General features: G+C 40.1%; 1 protein-coding gene and 1 long non-coding RNA gene across 7 annotated transcripts in view; one reads left to right on the top strand and one right to left on the bottom strand.

Moving 5' to 3' along the window:
- Positions 1-18,892, top strand: part of Dync1i1 (dynein cytoplasmic 1 intermediate chain 1) — a 293,263-nt gene that overhangs the window by 234,306 nt on the left and 40,065 nt on the right. For all 6 annotated transcript variants that reach the window (XM_040728478.1, XM_040728477.1, XM_005082921.4 and 3 more), the window contains 2 exons: positions 1,743-1,876; positions 5,477-5,621. In XM_040728478.1, the coding sequence (XP_040584412.1) occupies positions 1,743-1,876; positions 5,477-5,621 (279 nt within the window). The remainder of the gene's footprint in view (positions 1-1,742; positions 1,877-5,476; positions 5,622-18,892) is intronic.
- Positions 1-18,892, bottom strand: part of LOC121132974 — a 28,932-nt gene that overhangs the window by 4,913 nt on the left and 5,127 nt on the right. Inside the window, exon 2 of the long non-coding RNA XR_005869684.1 lies at positions 1,499-1,636. This is a non-coding gene — a long non-coding RNA (uncharacterized LOC121132974). The remainder of the gene's footprint in view (positions 1-1,498; positions 1,637-18,892) is intronic.

The raw sequence follows: 18,892 nt of genomic DNA, 5'->3' as shown, positions 1-18,892 counted from the left end.
TGGGAATTGTAAAGACTCCATCTAAGTATCTGCAGATGTAGAGAACACTAAAGCTAAGTTTTTCACATAACTTTAGGGGCGGGGGAGAGAGCGCTAATAAACAGGTCACAATTCAGCTTCCTGGTTTTGCTGATCTTTATACAGGCCCGCAGTTGTGTGCGGATAGTTTATGGTTTTGCATTAAAATTCTCAGCAATGTGTTGCTTTCTTTTAAAAGCCTGGAGATTATAAACAGATATCAGAGCAAACCCTCTATTTGAGAATTTTTAATTGCCAATTTTGCTGATTAAACACGTGTTTGTTTAGGTTAAGTCAGTGATGCAGGAGCCCAGAGCCCACTTTTTAATTATTGTTATCATGCCCACAGATGCCCGACTCTACATGGAGATGGAGTATTTCTTAGTCTTGTCCCCATAGAGGGCAGGGATAAGTGGAGCATCCCACAGTTGTCTGCCCCTCTCCCCCTGCCACCCCCACCCCAGTGAGTGATCACCATTCATTTCCTTCCTTACCACTGACTTTAGAGATGGGGCAGACCATCGGATGTTCCTATTTTCTATGCTACTGTCAAGGCACTCTCCCCTTTAGTCACCCTGCTGCAATGCTCTCAATGTGGGGGTGTCATGAGTGCTCAGTACTACATGGGGTCTCAGGGTTGCTGTGCTATACCCTGACGGCAAGGATTTCCAGTTCATGGACTTCCAATCGATGAACTCTGTGGCCAAAATAGCTTGGTTGGCTTGCACAGGAAAATCTGAGTTCTGGTACAACTCCACCAACAAGTTTGTGCCAAGCTTCAGATACCCAAAATAGGCTGCTTGATATAATAGCCAGGAATAATGAGGGGCATTGTTGATATTACCTTTCATTGCCGTTAAACTTAATGTAACAGAATATATTTTTAGACACTTGTTTTAAGTCATGTGTGTCTGTGTGAGTGTATTCCGTGGGGGGGTGGTGCCACGGAGGTCAGAGGATCAGAGGATCAGAGCTCCTTGAGTTGGAGTGCCCCACACAGTTGTTGGGAATGGAACCCAGGTCCTTAGGAAGAACATTCAGTGCTCTTAACCAGTGAGTCATCTCTTTGGCCCCAGAACTATGTATGTCTTTTGACATACTCTCTAAATTTAACAGACAGTTTCACCACAATAAAAACATGTGTGCTATCTGAAGCAGTTATTTAAATACCTTTCTTTGTGAGTTCAGAGCCTGTACACCTGACAGCTACCGTTCATGGGGTCTACTTCCTGTTGATTTCTGCTTTTTATGACCTGAGTGACAATTTCCTGGTCTCAACTCATGGAGGACCCACAGTCCCTTCGTGACAAATGTGTTTAGTACATCTGATATTAAGACACGTGTATTCTCATGAACAATTGATTTTGAAAATGTTTGTAAATACAAGGGTATTGTGTGTTTTATTAAAGCCTGGAGCTGACAAGTATAATCATTATAGTATTATCTTTAGTTTCTGCACCATTAGTTTCAAAATTCTCACCTGTCATCTCTGCCTGGCTGGGGAAGCAGTGGCACATGCTGATGAAATCCAGCCGGCCTGAAACCAGAGACACAGAGCAGCCTGGATATCAGGGGCAGTAGAGCCTGGCTTCTAGCACAGTGGGGGTCTTTTGTAGCGCTGTGTGAAAAGCAAACAGACGATTTAGCCAAATGATTTTTCCATGCTATCTTTGGCATGGCGAGGAGTTGACAGATGGAAATGTAACCACACCATGTTTTGGTAGGAGAGCATGGAGCTGGTGTACAATAAGTCCAAGCCTGTCGCCGTTACGGGAATGGCTTTCCCGACAGGAGACGTCAACAACTTCGTGGTTGGCAGTGAGGAAGGTACCGTCTACACAGCTTGTCGTCATGGAAGGTGATTTTTCTGTTTTCTTTCTGATGACATGGTCTTCATTTTCCAAACTCTTGCCGTCTAGATTATAACCACCTTGCTTTGTAAGATAGTTATTCCTCAAGAAATACAATGCACCGCAATCTTAAATCTATTAGTTTAAAGCACACATCTGTGTGAGGCCCTGGTAACTTACAAACATTTGGGCACTTCTCGTTGCCTTGAAGAAAATGTTTGACTTCCTCACAGAGCCTATCATACTCCCTGTTCCTTGCCAGACTCATTTTTCACACACACCATCAGGCTCCCACCATGTGCCCCTCAGAGATTAACTACCCCCAAACATTGCCTATCCCTGTGTACTTTCATGAGTCAGTTCCTTTGTTTTCTTCTTGGTCTAGCATCAGATGCCATCGTAACAATATACTAAGTGCAAGGTACCTGTGTCCTTGTTGAGAGTAAAGACTGATGCAAAATTAAATAGTTTCTGAAGAGTCACCAAGGCAACTGAAGTTGGATAAGCAGGAAAGAACCTTAGTCAGTCATGCCGGTTTCTTTATATCTTCTTCTGCAAACAACTGCTATAGAATCCATCACATTCTGCTTCAATCAGTCATTCATCAGTCATTATTCTACCATATTTCTCTTGTTAAACTGTTTCCATTTCATCTTTGATGTCCTGCCCTAGACCCTGGCATATAGTTAGTAGGTAAAGGACTGAAAATTTAAATAAGAAATAAAGAAATGACAGTACTTAAATAATGAAGAAAGTACCTTAAGACCCTCCTGGTAGTGGTGCCGGGTGGTGGTGGTGCACGCCTTTAATCCCAGAATTCTGGAGGCAGAGGCAGGAGGATCTTTTTGGGTTCAAGGCCAGCCTGGTCTACAGTGCAAGTTCCAGGATAGCCAGGACCAGGACTATACAGAGAAACCCTTTCTGCAAAAGAGAAAAAAAAAAAAGATCCTCCCTCCAAGTCAGAAATGTTGAAACTGAAATATACACAGAACTGTGCAGTAGCTCCCAGGAGACACTGGCAGATGCCTCTGAAGTCAGCCATAGCAAAGTGGATTCCCGCCACTCGGCCGCTAACAGGTGGCCTCATATCTTTTGAAAGGATCCCTACATTCACATTGATGCTTACCTTCTCTTTCCCTTTCCTAGTTCTTGGCCAATGGATTTTTCATCTCTTGCTCCCATCCCAGGCCATTTAGACTTAATAAGGAATAACCAATTGTTTAAGCTCAGCCACATGAGTTTTTCCACTCTAGTAACACAAGCTGTGATATTACCACTGTTTCTGTGGCAGAAGAAGCAGTGTTTGCCCTGCTCGTAGGATTTAAAGATGACTGGGGAAGTTAGGCCTCACAAGTCTATGTCCAGCATCTCTATAACAACAAAACCGGACTAAACCCACACACCAAACACAAAAAGATAGGATCAGTTTATTCGTTTGCTCAAACATTTGTGCTCTCCTCCTCTGAACAGAGTGTATTGCCGAATGCTCTACGTAGACCAGTACTGTGTAAACCTGGTTCTTTTGAGGCAGTCGGGTTCGAGACAGTGTTTCTTTATATAACAGTCCTGGCTATTCCGGAACTCGTCCGTAGACCAGGCTGGACTCAAACTCAGAGATCTGCCTCCCTCTGCCTCCCAAGTGCTGGGATTAAAGGTGTGCGCCACCACGGTCCGAATAAACCTAGTTCTTGTCAGTGAGCCTGTCAAGTGCATAAACATACCCAGCACCCACAAAGATACCATAATTGGTGTGTGACACACAGATCTAATGAGTCAAACCCGTGGCCACAGTTCCATCTCTGTGTGCGCTCGAATCAACAAGACAGCCTTTCCGTTAACCCGATTCAGCTACAGCCTGGGTGTGTATACTCAGGGTGTTTATGATCTGGAGTGTACATTCTGATTTTCTTCCAGATTTCTTGTGAGTCACCTTCTAAATGATGGGTGTTTTATTCTGTGGCTGTTGCAAACAGGCCCAGAGTATGCATTGTTGTTCAAAAGAATGTGCCTCTGCCTCACACCACAAATGTCTTTACTAAACATTTGATTTTGCTTTTGACATTGGTCCATCCATCCAAACTATAAAATGCAAATTTTGGTAAGGTCATAAAGTAGCAAGCGCTGGCTCTGTAATAATGTTACTCGAGTCATTTAGGGCTACAGGGAAGAGGTGGGAGGTTTCTAGTTTTCACCTAATGAAAAGTGCAAATCCAATTCCACAAATTAAACGAGGTCCTTGCTTTGCACCCTGTAATTCCTCTCAGGATGCTGCTAAGAACAAGTGGCGCCCCACCAGGGGCCACTGCTCAGATCCGCTGCTCCTGCTCACCAGGGCACATTTTGCTGAGCCTGTGTTGGAAGCGCTGTTAGCAGTTTTACTGAGCATAATGGCTGAGTGCTTATTACACGGAAGACACTCAGCAATGCTTTGCTCATGATTCCAAATTGTACTAAGCACATTGACACTTATTGGTGCTCAGGGCCCAAATGTTTTACTAACTGAATTCATTTTTGCTTTTACTTGACATAATATTGAGATTCCACAATCCCTACATGTTTGTCATACTTATAGCCTCGTGCATATGAATCTTTTAAATATAGTATTGTGGGTATATTTTCTAAGCATTGCCTAATTGTGTATGACTGCATGTAGGCTATTAGGTAATAAGAGAAGCCTGGAAATAATCCCAGCTCAGTTAATTAATCCATGCCGGAGGAAGACTTGTAAAATGTGCATCCTTTTTTCTCAAGTGTACTTTTTTAAGTTTTCTCTTTTCCTTTGTGATTTAATTCAACAAACATTTATAAAGAGTATTTGTTGTATATTAGATACTTTGCAACAAGAAATGTAAGATAGCTCTCCTTATGGAATTTACAAAATTAAATCCCTAATCTGGCTTCAGTTTCCAATGGAATGAAAAGATCGCTTTTCTGTATTATATTGATACCATGTGCATTATTTTGAAGCACCTACAGTTTTCATCATATGTTACATTTTTCAGATGTGTCAATTTAAGCAGTTTTCTTGGAAGAATAAACAACTATTCATTCAAAGAGTTATTGAATTTTATAGCCAATAAAGTCCTCAGAGGACACTCAAATGGGGCTTGAGCATCTCAGGGGTTGTTGCATCAAAACTAAGAAAACTCTTGAGATTCAAGTGCATTTGTTTCACCACAACAGCATCCCCAAAATAACAAAATCTGTAAGGCCACTGGAAATAGAAAAATAAATATTTTTCTTATTAAATTCTTAAGATTTCTTAACCATCAATGTTTTCCCTGTCAAATTTGCTCTGAAAATGGTTTTATTCTTGATCACATAGGATCATTTTTTGTTTAATCATTTTTTCCATTTTATTCTTGAGATCATAATTTTATTACATCATTTCTCCTTCTTAAACTTTAAATATACTTCCTCTTGCTCTCCTTCAAATTTGTGGCCTCTATTGTTATTACTTGTGATTATATGCAGGCATGTATAAATGTGTATATTCCTAATTATTATCTGCTCAGTTTTTATTCATTTGACGTGTATGGTTGTTCTAATGGAGATGGTCAATCTTTGCTTTGCAAAGATCACTGAAATGCTGTTCTTGCTCTCTGCAGCAAAGCAGGCATTGGTGAGGTCTTTGAAGGTCACCAAGGACCAGTGACGGGAATTAACTGCCATATGGCAGTGGGCCCCATCGACTTTTCTCATCTCTTTGTCACCTCCTCATTTGACTGGACTGTCAAACTGTGGACCACAAAGGTAAGGATGCCTGGATAGAAACTGTCCCACAGTGCACAGGGAAAGAGGATGCTCCCCCTTTGGGGAGTTGCAGAGAATTACTGTATCTGGCACAGAGATTCAGACAACCTGCTGGGGAACTCCATCTGTCCAGGAGCTAATTAAGACCTTAAGGTCTTTTCACAGTCCATACTTATTGTAAATATTTAAGTTATAGCTGAAAGCAGACTAATTGTAAAAAGAAGTGTACAAATGATGAATCCAAAGTCATTCTTTACTAATGTTACTTGTGTTAACCCACACATATCTTGCTCTTAATGTCTCTGGGATCTGTAGCATTTACTTACTCCCATTCATGGTTATGATAAAAAAATGTTTGTGTAGTTTGTCTCACTATTTGTTTTTGTCTATTTGGTTTCTTGAACCTTTGGAGGTTTCTGAACTGGAATATGGCCCTGTGTTAATTATACTTTCAATGCCTTTGTGTTGTGAAAAAAAAATCAGCCTGGGCCGTGGTGTCTCACATCTTTAAGTGAAGTATTCTGGAGGCAGAAGCAGGTGGATCTCTGAGTTCAAGGCCACCCTGGTCAACGGAGTGAGTTCTGGGACAGCCAGGGTTCCACATAGAAACTCTGTGTCTCAAAAACCAAAATGAAACAAAAGAAGATAATGTTCTTTAAAAAAAGAATCCAAGTCCATCTGAAGGAGAGAAAGGTGTAGTGGTGAGGAGAGTCAGGAGTGGTGGCAGAGATGGAAGTGGTACAGAAGGAAAGATGAAAAGGATGAAAATCACAAAAATGGGTGCTTGGTGATGTGGTGGGAAGGACGGGAAGTTAGAATCAGCAAAACCTAGGCAGTCTGGAGATGTGCTGATCTACCCATGATGGGAAGCTCTGGGTTCAACAGGGGACTGACTCTCTATCAAAATATTAAGGGGGACAATGCTTTCCAACACCCAGCATTAACTTCTGGCTTTCACACAAGCACACACAAGAGTGAGCACACTTGCACACATGCATGCACACATCCACACAGACATGTCCGCACACAAAGCCCCTAGTGACCTACGGTAGCTTTCACTGCATGTAGTGAAGCAGGCAAAGGAAGGACTTGTTGGGGGAGGGGCTTTATACAAACTGAGCTTATGGTAGCTGGAAGGTGCCATGGAGAAGCCTTCAGCAAGCCGTTTGCTGCAAAGGACAGGAGGAGGAGGAGAGTGCTGGGCTGCAGTTGCATATCTGGTAGCAGCCAGAAGAGCAATGACCATCGTGGTCACAGGATAGGATCTGGAAGGGAACATGGGGACTCAGTGGAGGAGTGCCTTGATTTAGGCAAGAGATGTGGCACCAGAGAAGGAGCTGAACGCAAGTCAGAGAACAGAAGAGAAGTGGGTTTGCGGGGTGTGTGTTCATGGGTCTTCCAGGAGACTGTAAAGTTAGGATGACAGAAGTGGTCCTTTATTGTCTGGGAATATCCACAGGCCCCATTTATAAGAGAAACTCCAATTAAATCCCACACTCAAAAATCTATTTACAACTATCAGGTTGAAAAAAATCTAATAGTTTCCTGTCTGAAAGCAACCAGACATGTTTATACATTGTTTCAGAAAATGTAAAATGGTACAAAATCCTGGGAATAATTGGAAAATATCTAAAGATGCTGTAGACCCTAACAAGCCATTCTTACACTAGGGAATCCATGCTGTAGATACACTAGTCAAATAAGAAAGGCTGTCTGCTGCACAGCAGTCATTGAAATACTAACAAAAAAGCAAATGGCTGAAAACTCCCAGAAATCTTCATTAATTCACTGTGAGGAGAAAAGTAGAAAAGAATGAAGACTTCTGCACACTGTTATGAGCTGATCTCTAAAAAATATACCTAAGTTAGAAGAGCTAGATGGAAAGAAATGTGAATAGTACTTTGTCATTTCTTATATTTATCTATACACTTTTGAAACTTCGTCATTTCTTCTATTTGTGTATATACTTTTGAAGCTTTAGAGAATGATGTTCACTCATTATCTACTTAACAAAACCAATAATCACAGTTCTTTGAATATACTCTGCTTTGTACATTTGATATTGTATCCATTAAAGTATTTTCTTAATTAAAAAGATAAAACAAATTCAAAAATTGATTCCTAAAAAATTTTAAAACATGATATGAATCATTTTAGTTTGCTTCAAAGTGATGGCAAAAATCCCTATTCTGAGAAATGGTTTGAAGTGGCTTTAATCCCCCAGACTTGGATATATGTTCATAAAGGAATATATTTCAAGGGTAAAAAATACCAGGGGAATAAACAGCCTTAAGGCAGTTGTAGTACTAATGTGAATGGTGGGTGTTGGCTACCAATGTTCTGGCTATTAAGTCTGTGTGTAAAGAAAAAATAAACACCGTGCGCTGTCATTGAGAACTTAGACGTAATTAGGTGGGTTAATGGGAGCTACAGAAGTGTGGGATGAAGCAACCACTCTTAGTACTCCTGATTGAGAAGTATCTGTAACAATTTGGGGTATGTATTAGCTTTTACATAAAAAATGTACACATTGTTCTATGTTCAAGAACAATCTAGAACCTATGACCACCCCTATAGCCAAGACCTTTCTGACCTCTAAGTGTGATCTCTAAGTGCAAGGAGCCAGTGACCCAGCAGGACTTCTGATTCCTACTCTGAAGCACGTTACAAAATAATTTTGTGTCCCAAGCTACAAAGTTTTTGTCAAAGGATTGGAAGCCATGCTGAATAATATCTGGCCAAAACATCAATAAGGGTAATATTTTAAGAATGTGTAGTGCATTGAAGAAATTTAACCAACATAAAATCTTTATTGGTCACTTTTGGAAAAGAATAGACAAGTAAGCTCATTGTTTTGAAAACTGGTGAGTAAGCGAAAAAATGAGCATGTATCCTACATTTTCCACAAGATTTCTGCTTCAGGGTTACTAAATGGTTGGTGGCAGTTTTTCTTCATTGATATATCCCAACAAATAGGGAAATATGAAACAAATTTGAATTTTATCATTTTATAATTCCTAATGATTGTAGTAATAATTATGGATGATAATATTGTGAAAATTGGAAAGAATCTGTAATTAGGACAGAGGATGTATCACTTTTGTAGAGGACTCACACACAAAATCAGTCCTGAATCTTATCAGTCTTCAGCTCCCTGAGATTAGATGCAAAAGGAAACCCAGATGTCATATGTTAAATAACACCACAGGTATATAAGCTGCCCCGCCAGGCTGTGGGGAAAATTGACAGGACCAGGACAATAGATTTAATTCCACAACAAAACTGAAGAAAGAGGAGGAGGAAGAAGAGGAGGAGGAGGAGGAGGAGGAGGAGGAGGAGGAGGAGGAGGAGAAGAAGAAGAAGAAGAAGAAGAAGAAGAAGAAGAAGAAGAAGAAGAAGAAGAAGAAGAAGAAGAAGAAGAAGAAGAAGAAGAAGAAGGACAAACAAAAACCAAATGTTAGTAGAAATTGTTTATCAAAACAAAATAGAATAAAACCAAACTTGAGACTTTTCAAATAATCTCAAAATAGGTCTCTTACACAGATCTTAGCTAAAACTGACAGCTTGTTTAAGAGGTTAGAAAGCTGTTGATGACATGTGACTGCTACTTAATGGCACTCATGAGTTTTTAAATATGATTATTATATCATAATAATTTACATGGCTTTATGTTTTAGGGATGCAAGCCAGAACATTTATATAAAACATATCATCTGCTTCTTAACCTTTTGGTTAAGACAAAATGCAGAAAACTTACTGATGCCAGTGATTCACAATAAGCCATTTGAGCAAGGGAGAGCTTGTGAACACAGGCAAATAAGGTTGAACGTGTGTAGCCAATTAGTGAAGGTGAGTGATTGACCCAACACTAGTCCATTTACCAATATATGTTTCAAGTCTTCTCTAACAACATTTAAATAAAAAATAATAGTGGCTAACACTGACAGATATTCAGAGCTGTAATATGCCTGTCCTATTTATCAACCCATAAGCCATCAGTTCTCAGGGAAAATACAATATCTTTTAAGTGTGTTAAAGATGCACAAATCACAATAGGTCATGGAATGGGTGCAAAGTGATAAGGAACTGAAAAGTCAAGGACCTTTCTGTTATTTCTTTTGACTAATTTATTTTAAGATGGAGTCCCTTGTAGCCCAAGATGGTGTATTAATCACTATATAACAGACTAGCTTTGAACTCCTGAGCTTCCTGCATGAGTCTCCCTAGGACTAGGATTACAGGCACACACCACAATGGTTGGTTAGTTGTTGTTGTTGTTGTAGATGGTTAAAGGTTTTGAGATGCTTCTTGATGTTACTCTTATACAATAGCTGGTAAAGGAAAAAAATGAGATCTGTAAGTATAAGCTGGAGGAAAGTGTAGTCAATATGTCAGCATAGACAGTATCCCTGGCAATGGCAGGGCAATGGATTTTAAATTTGAGCAATGGCATCTATTCTGTCATAACAGAGGGACAGGAAGTACTGGATAAGTACAATTCACCAGGCTTGATAACTGGAGAATGCAAACACTGATAACGGCTATTTTCTTAACAAGGAAGGAGACTCAGTCCTCTGCTGAAGGAAGCAAATTTCAACTAGTATAGACTCAAGAATAAGGGGGAAAATGTGTAAACAAAATACAAGAGGCCCTGGGCAAGGTGGCAGACCATTTGTGGTCAGAGAACAGTCATGTCATGTGTCTGTCTTCAAAACAGATTTTTACCAACAGAAGTCAGTGGTACAAATTTGGACACAGACACGGGAGAGGGAGGGTTCTGGACTGGAGTTGTGCCGGAATGTGATGAAAATATCCTGAAACATAGAACCTAGAAAAAGAAGCAAAAAGGCGTTTGACATTATAAGCTCGTGCAGAAAGGAAATAAAAAGATATAGGAAAAGAAAAGGGAATGAGGGGCTGGAAACCCAGGACGATCAAAGAATGGGAAAGAAGGAAATAACTGGGAAAGACGAGAGTGAGAGATCACTTTGGCAAGTAGGATGTTTGGATTTAGTATTTCATGAACTCCTGGCTCCAAGTGACTTCTAAGGAGTCCCCAAGGATGTGGCTACACAGAGCTGAAACCTAGGGGAGGTGGACTGGAATTATGGAGAACATAGACAGAAAGCAAGGGTGCTGTTACACTGTGGCTTTGGAATGGGTCAGAACAATGACTAGACTAGAGCAGAAAGGGAGAGCATGATTATTACAGCTACTAAATCTTCAGTGAGGCAAAAAAAATGGTAGAGGAGGATGACTGGCCTTAAAAAAAATAAACAGGATTTTCCCTGGAGCTGAGAAGCAGTGAAGGGGTCCCAGAGAGCAAGGAGGAAGCCTTTCCACTAACTGTTTGGAAAGAGCACACAGTAACAAGCAACTGCTGCTTGGCCACAGTCAGCTTAAATGACACAGGAAGGAAAGTCCTCTATCAGTCTGTGACTCCACGGAGGCAGGCAGTAGAGAGAGCTACCAACTGGAAGACAGGAAGACACAAGGAAAAGCATTCCCTATAAAATGAGCGACAGGCATGCCGAGCATATTAGAAGCATCTGGAAAAAGAGGAACTGTGAGACACTGACTTAGGGGAGATGAAGACTAATAGAAATGTCTACAAATAAATCCTATGCAAACCTACAAAGAAGGGAGGATGTGGGGTGGGGCTTAAACTCAGATTTGGAATTCTAGCAGAATGAGGACAACTTGAAGGGAGTGGAGATTAAAACACATTACACATCCAGCCCCAATCCTAGCCCTGACCACACCAAGTTCCATCATTAAACCGCTGTCAGGGAAGACTTCGCTGGGAAGCAGAAACTTTGTTGGAGTGGTTTTCCTCATAAACAGAGGGCCAGGCTGTATTCCAGGCAGCTGAGTCAACACATGCATAGGCAGACATTTTTATCCAAAGGCTAGAAAGTAAGGGTCCAGAAAGGACATAGACAAGGGAGGGGGAGCCTAGAAAGGAGTCTACACAAGGTTCTAGAAAGTAGCTTACTTGATATCAATTTTTATTTTATTAGGTGATGGCTAGCCATGAGGGGTGCAATCAGTTGAAATTTGATTTAAGGAATTTTTGTGATAAAAGAAAGGTTAGTTTGCACAGGCAACTCACCTCAACATGTATTGAGCTAATACTGCATTGTACTAAATGTTTTAAATGTATTATTAATCCATTGAATCTTTGCTATGAGTTTCTGAGTTGATAGTACCCCATTTTATAGAACAGGTATGGAAGGGCTAAATGACTTGACTGGTGGTATACTTGTCAAATAATTGGGGAAACTAAGTCTAAACTCAGCTTTGTGTGACATCAAAGCCTAATGGGAAAGGTTGGACTATAGAAGAATGCAGACATTACACTTTTTAGGAACCTGAATATCTTAGGATCTAAAGAGAAGAGACAATAAAAAAAATGTGGATTAATAGTGGGTGGTTGAGCTGGGCGTGGTGGTGTATGCCTCTAATCCCAGCACTAGGAGGCAAAGTTGGGCAGATCTTGATTGAGGTCAGCCTCAACTACAGAGAGTTCCAGGATACCCAAGGCTACACAAAGAAACCCTGTCTCAGCAAAACAAACAATAAGATAGGGTGTGGTTGAAATATGGAGAAATGTGATGTGAGGTGTAGGAAAGAGGTACTTCGTGGATGGGGAGTGGAAAGGACACGTATGAGACTGGATAAACTGTTACAAGCAAGTCTAGGTAACTGACTGTGCCGAGTGGAGAGGATAGGAAGGAACTGAGTGGTCCGCTAACCACAATGAGAATTAAGATATGGTAGGGAGAGAAAGGATTTCATTCCACACTTTGAGACATGTAAGGGCCAGTCCCTTCCTCTGGAGGATACCCAAACTATGCAGACTTGACGACCAGCTGAGGCTAAACACAGAAGCTAACATAAACTTTACAAGATGGTAACAAGGGAGTTCCGCCTAGTACTACATTTTCTGATACAATTAATACATGGGAGGATATGCTTTGAATTAGTTTGATACCAAAATGATTCTCGCCTTCTGAGGTGAGAGTTGTAAAAGGAATCAGTTCCTTATCTCCTCACTATGACAAAATACTGAGTAGGAACAACTGAAGAGGTGGAGATTTTTTTTTACAGTTTCTAAGATGGTTCATCCATCTGAACAGGGAGTGGAGACATTCATCTCATGCTATTGAGGAAGCAAGGGGAGGAATGTAGGGTGGGCGTCTGCAAAGCGAACACACCCAGCACCTGCCCAGTGACCTACTTTTTCCAGCCAGACCCCACCTCTGCCTTTCACCACCTCATCAGAATTCTATCAGATTGCCAATTCCCTTGAGTCAGAGCTCTAGTGATCTAGTTGTCTCTAGAAACTTCTTCCTTCAATGTGCCCAGAGATGAGCTTTAAGGGTCAGTCAAATCAGTTGTCAAGTCTAATCATTACGCTTCTTTCTTTATTTGTACTTTTTATTATTTAAATTAGAAACAAGCTTGCTTCACATGTCAATCCCAGCTCCCTCTCCATTCCCCCCAATTCCCTCTCCCCAATCCCCAATTCACTTCCCAGGGAGGGTGAGGCCCTCCATGGAGTACACTTGGTTCTAAAACTTACTTATTAAATTTTCTCAAAACTATAACTGCAAATAATTCTGATAAAAATAGTTAAATGAAACAGGGCATTGGTGGCGCACACCTTTAATTCCAGCACTCGGGAGGCAGAGGCTGGTGGATCTCTGTGAGTTCGAGGCCAGCCTGGTCTACTGAGTGAGTTCCAGGACAGCCTCCAAAACAATACAGAGAAACCCTGTCTTGAAAAAAATAGCTAAATGAAAAGAATAATCTTATTTTGAAATTACTAATAACATAGTTCTCAAGCTAGCTCTGGTGCACACCTAGAATTCCAGCATTGGACTGGAAGGAAGAAGAGGATTAGCGCAAACTTGATATGAATCTGAGCAACATAGAGACTCTGTCTCAAATAAAACATAAAATAAAATAAAGTCCAAAATAATAATTTGCAATTAAAGCTTTGGTTTGTTTTTATTTTTGTTTTTTAGTAGTGTTGGCAATGAAATTTTAGAGAGATTTACAAAAGAGAAAGAAATGAGGGGGAAATCATCCAAGTTCATCTTTAGATGTATTTAGGGGGTGTTGGACAGTAGAGGCAATAAAATTTTGTCATCATTTTATCTTTTTTGACTTATATTTATTATTTATTTAATTTTCTGATAGGACTGAGGATTGAACCTAGGACTTCATATAGGCTGTATTCAATCTCATTTTTATTTGTAAGCATCGTGATGTGCTTATTTTTTGTAATATAATTTGTTCACTACCTTAACTATCAGCATATTTTGCCTTAATTTTTTGCAAGTTTGCCAGGCGTTGGTGGCGCATGCCTTTAATTCCAGCACTCGGGAAGCAGAGGCAGGTGGATCTCTGTGAGTTTGAGGCCAGCCTCGTCTACTGAGTGAGTTCCAGGACAGCCTCCAAAACAATACAGGGAAACCCTGTCTCAAGAAACAAAACAAAAAAACACAACTTTTTGCAAGTTATTATAATGCAGGAGTGAAAGAAACAAATGGTATGATCTTCACCCCAGGAGATAAAGAATTAAAATGTAAATAGATGTAGAAATACTCTTGTTATGGTTAGTGAGATTGTTGATAAAATACAGGAGAATTCAATGGATGGAGGAGCAGTCAGCTGTGTACTAAGTTTGGAGAGCCCAGACAGTGCATGCTCTCTACCTATGGAGACAACCATGGGACCTCACCCTGTGTCCTGTTCTCTATTCACCCGACTTCCCTTCCCTACCATTAATTGAAACACAGCAAAGCGTAAATGCCCATCCTTAACCTTGCTTCCTTTTCCTGGCCTGCCCATCACCTGCCTTTTCCCACCAGCATGCAGCATCAGCATCTGCAATCCCCCTCTGTCCCCATGACCTCCAATAGACCTCCTCTTTCAAGAGTCATCCTGACCCTCTTGTCTGTTCCAGGGATCATTTTGCCAATTTCATTTCCTTTGATGGCTTTGTTGCTTTAATGTTGACTTGTCCATCCCAGCGGCCTTTCAGAGAGCATCAGAGAGTGGGCACCACTTGGAGTGGAGTAAAATGCTGCATCTTTAAGTCTCTGCTTCATGACCCTTTTAAAAGTTATATTAAAAAAGCATGGCCTGAATAATTCTGTTGAGTACCAATCCTTACCTTTTACTGTATCTTAGCATATTAAATTTCCTATCCATCAAAAAGGCCAGGGTTGATGCTCAGAAATAAAGTATGCACTCTTGGCTGGATTAAAACATTCATTATTCCACTCTGCTTCTCTGTTTGCTGAGGTTTGGGCTAATTTTTTTCCCTGTGCTGCTGTTTAGCTTAGTGGCTAGACAAGTTATGAGTCTTTGGACTTTTTATCATTTCATCCAGTTTGGAAAGTTTCAGTGGATTCCAATTAAACATTAGGTTAATATTTATTTTGGTCTTGGTACAGTTTCTTAAGGATTTAGCTTCCTGATACTGTTCATGTATTTGCCAGGCCGGTTCCTTTCCTTGAACTTCCAAGAGCTTATGTTTCTTCTGCTTGTATTGACACTATCTGCTAAATTCCTTCTGCATTAGACTTTAAAGCTCTGAAACTTAACTCCCCTATATTGACCAATCTGGTATATGGCCTGACTTAACTCCCATGTTGATATTTGATGACAGTGTTGGACACAAGCCTGGAGTTCCCATGATGCACATGTGATTGGTAGAAATCTCTGCTTCTCTTTGGTTGTATCTTGACATTGTATAATCTGTCCTAGTAATTAAAGTGTGTTTCTGGCTGCTAATCTTTTAACAAAACAGTTACTCTGAGGATGTAGTTTTCTAAGTGACTGACAGATGATGACTTTACACAAATCATTCAGTTTCTAAGCAGTTACTGTGAAAACTAGTAAGGGCTACCTGATTTGTACAGCCTCTGCCAGGGCTAAAATGCAAAGTGACTCTCTTAACTGATTGCCTTCCTTCCTAGTTACTAGAAAAGAATAATAATTTGAAATTGTTTCAAATAAAAAATCAGAAAGAGCCTTTCCTTAAAATTTTCTTTTCAGGTGAATTAATTAAAATGATTATGTGTTGTAATAAATGTTTATGATAGGTAAATGTACCACAATGACAAAAATACTTTTGTCCCCTGAATCACAATGATTGTGTAACTATAATGATCTCCCTCCCAAGGAAGACTGTGGGGTCCTTGAGGAGATATCTGTACCTTTTTTTCTTTCTATTTATATTCCCAGTGCCTGGCATAGCACCTACAGCCTGGTAAACATTTAGTAAATCATTGGATTAACATGTGTATATATAAACCCTAATTCTCTATGTGTGTTAAAGATATATTGCTAAAAATGTTCTATTAAGAGTGCTATGACGTGATAAAATTCATAACTATAATTTACATGTATTATAATTATAAAGCTGGCATTAAGCCTTATGAATCTGATTAGGGAACCTTTAGGTGAATGTAATAATAGAAGGTGAAAAATCCTCGGACAACCACCCAGGAGTAGAGTGGCATCCTTCTGGCATTCCTTGCCGCCTGGTGTGTTCTACGATGAGTAGAACTGCAATTCCCGGTTGAAACCAGACCTAAAACTCTGAGCAACCATAATGTGTGTCCTGGACTGTATCCTCATTCTAGATCACTCATCCAGTGAGGGAGGTAGGTGACTCCCAGTGTGTCTGGGTCCAGGGTGCTTGCTCCTAGACAATGACTCCCTGGAATGTTGCAACCCTCCTACAAGCAGGAGAGCTCTTTCTAGAGATTATTCTGGAAGTCTATTGTGCACTGACACTCCTTAAGAAGAGTGGGGCCACGCACCTGTCTCAACTGTAGTCCGTAAGGGACATCTGCAATTCACAGGAAAAAGGAATGGACAAGGGAGATCCTAAAGGGATGTCTCAAAGCCTGGACATCCAAGCTAGAGTTCCAAGTAGAAGTAGGTAAAGGGGAATGAGGAGGGGAGCTCAAGCAGGATGAGGACTATGTGAATGCACAGGAACCTGGGTAGCGGACTTGACAGCTGTGACTCGTGGTGATTATTTAACCTGTTAGTGCTGAGCTTATTCACCTATCACTATCTTATCAGAGTATGAAGATTAAGCAAGCTAGTGTAAGTGAAGCTTTTAGACCATGGCCAGGCACACAGGAAGTGTTGAAAGAGGTAGCAACAGTTATTACATCACTGTTATCAAATACAGTGATTGCTTTAGCGTGATTTGGATGTAAAGTGATTTAGAAGGTGTTAGAGTTCAATCTTACATGTCCTCTAAAGTCCATGTATTAGAGATCTGGTCCAAGATGGTACTACTGGGGGGTGGGGTCAGCATGGATACCTTTAGTCATCAGAAGTATCTCCCTAAGGGGAACTATGGGGCTCTAGTCAATCCTTTATCCTATATGCTTCTTATCATAGGGCCACTGGATTTCTTCCTGTGTATATCTATCCATGATGGATGCCCCACTTACCCACTAATAGGCCCAAAACAATGGGGCCAAGTGGGAACCTCAAAACTGTGAATTAAAATAAAGCTTTAATGTCATTTGATAGACTGTACACTTTCGAATGAAAATGGCAAGAACATCAGCTTACGGTAGAATGGGACCTCACTGTCTTTTGCTTTATGTTATGCAGAGTGACCGTGAGTACGCAGAACATCACACCTCCCCCAGAATTCCTAGAACAATGTTAGGCTAGTAACTCTTATCCACTGTTCTTGTGTTCTGCACGTGCTTCACAACACATTCCATAGATCCTTTGTACTTCAACATGTGGTGATGGTGCACACTCTCATGGTTCCATTGCACTCATGGTAGCTATTTGATCCATTCATAGACTTCACTTCTGAATCCTTCTAGAGACTTCCTCTCTAATTTACCATATATAAATTTTCTGATGGAACTGGGTTATCATCAACAATAAAAGTTACATTCAATTGAATGCTTATATGACTGGCATTGTACCAGTGGTATCACACAATTTTAGGAATACAGTAATACCATGTGACCTTATCTTTTTTTGTTTGTTTATTTTGGGGATTGTTGTTTTAATTACATTTCTCCATTCCTTTTCCTCCCTCCAAAACCTCCCATGTACTCCTCTACTCTCTCCTTCAAATTCACGGCCCCTTTTTTCATCAATTGTTATCGCACAAATAAATATACACATATATAGTATATATAAATACATAAGTATATACATATAGTATATATACGTAAATATACATATACATGGCATATATGTGTATGTATGTGTGTGTGTACAGTCCTAAAATATATTTCAACATCCTAGATGGATGTTGAAGCAATTTACTGCCACTTGTATGTATGTTTTCAAGGCTGACTGTTAAGCACTGGACAGCTAATTAGTGTTCTCTTCCCTGGAGAAGATCACCTCTCCTATTCCCAATCTTGCTCAGTTGCCCATAGTGCCTGGTGTAATGCTAAGACCTCGGGCTTTTTCCAATCAAATTTGACATGTCCATTGGTGTCGTTGTTCACCTCACATTTGGGCAGTCATATTGGTGACACTTTATGGTGTAGCTTCCGATGTTACTAAGAGACACACTGAGCTTCCTATCTGTCTGGCTTAAAATCTTTCCACTTCCTCTTCTGTAATGTTCTCTGAACCTTGGGTGTGGGAGTGTTTTGGAGATGTGTTCATTGGGGCGGGGCTCTACTACTCTGCATATTAACTGGTTACTGTGTGTGGCCTCATCTTATGGCTGGTTCCTTGTGGCCTTGAATCTCTGCTGGATTTCTGCTTGCTTGCTTCAATTGAACATATCTGCAATTGGAAGTTTTTATCAGCTTAGAATTTCTTTCTAGCTTTAGACCTGAGTGAAGATTCCTTTCCTCATCTTTCATGGTTCCAGAAAATAGTTATTACTCATACTTCCTATTATCACTCAAAGCTGTCCCTTTATTTTCCCCCCAAATCCTGATATTTTAAAGATAATTTAAATATAACAAGGCAGGAGGAAAGGTAATGTTCATTTGATCTAGGTCTACAAGAAGTATATTCAACGATTTTATTCATAGTAATTCCAATATTCAATTCTATTTAAAGAAGCTACATATTTAACTTTTTGATTATTTAGTGAGCAATTATGCATTCTTTTTTAAAAAATGGATATTGCTTTAACTCCATCCTGTATTCAATTCATTTTAGTTTGCCCATATCATGTGTAATACTAAATAAGTACAATTTGCTCATTAGGAGACACTATGAACTTTATCAACTTCACACAA

This window comes from Mesocricetus auratus, unplaced genomic scaffold, assembly GCF_017639785.1.
Source record: "Mesocricetus auratus isolate SY011 unplaced genomic scaffold, BCM_Maur_2.0 Super-Scaffold_100019, whole genome shotgun sequence".
Taxonomy (NCBI): Eukaryota; Metazoa; Chordata; class Mammalia; order Rodentia; family Cricetidae; genus Mesocricetus; species Mesocricetus auratus.
The sequence above is the reverse complement of the archived record's forward strand: the minus strand, read 5'-3'. Positions and strand labels throughout refer to the sequence as shown.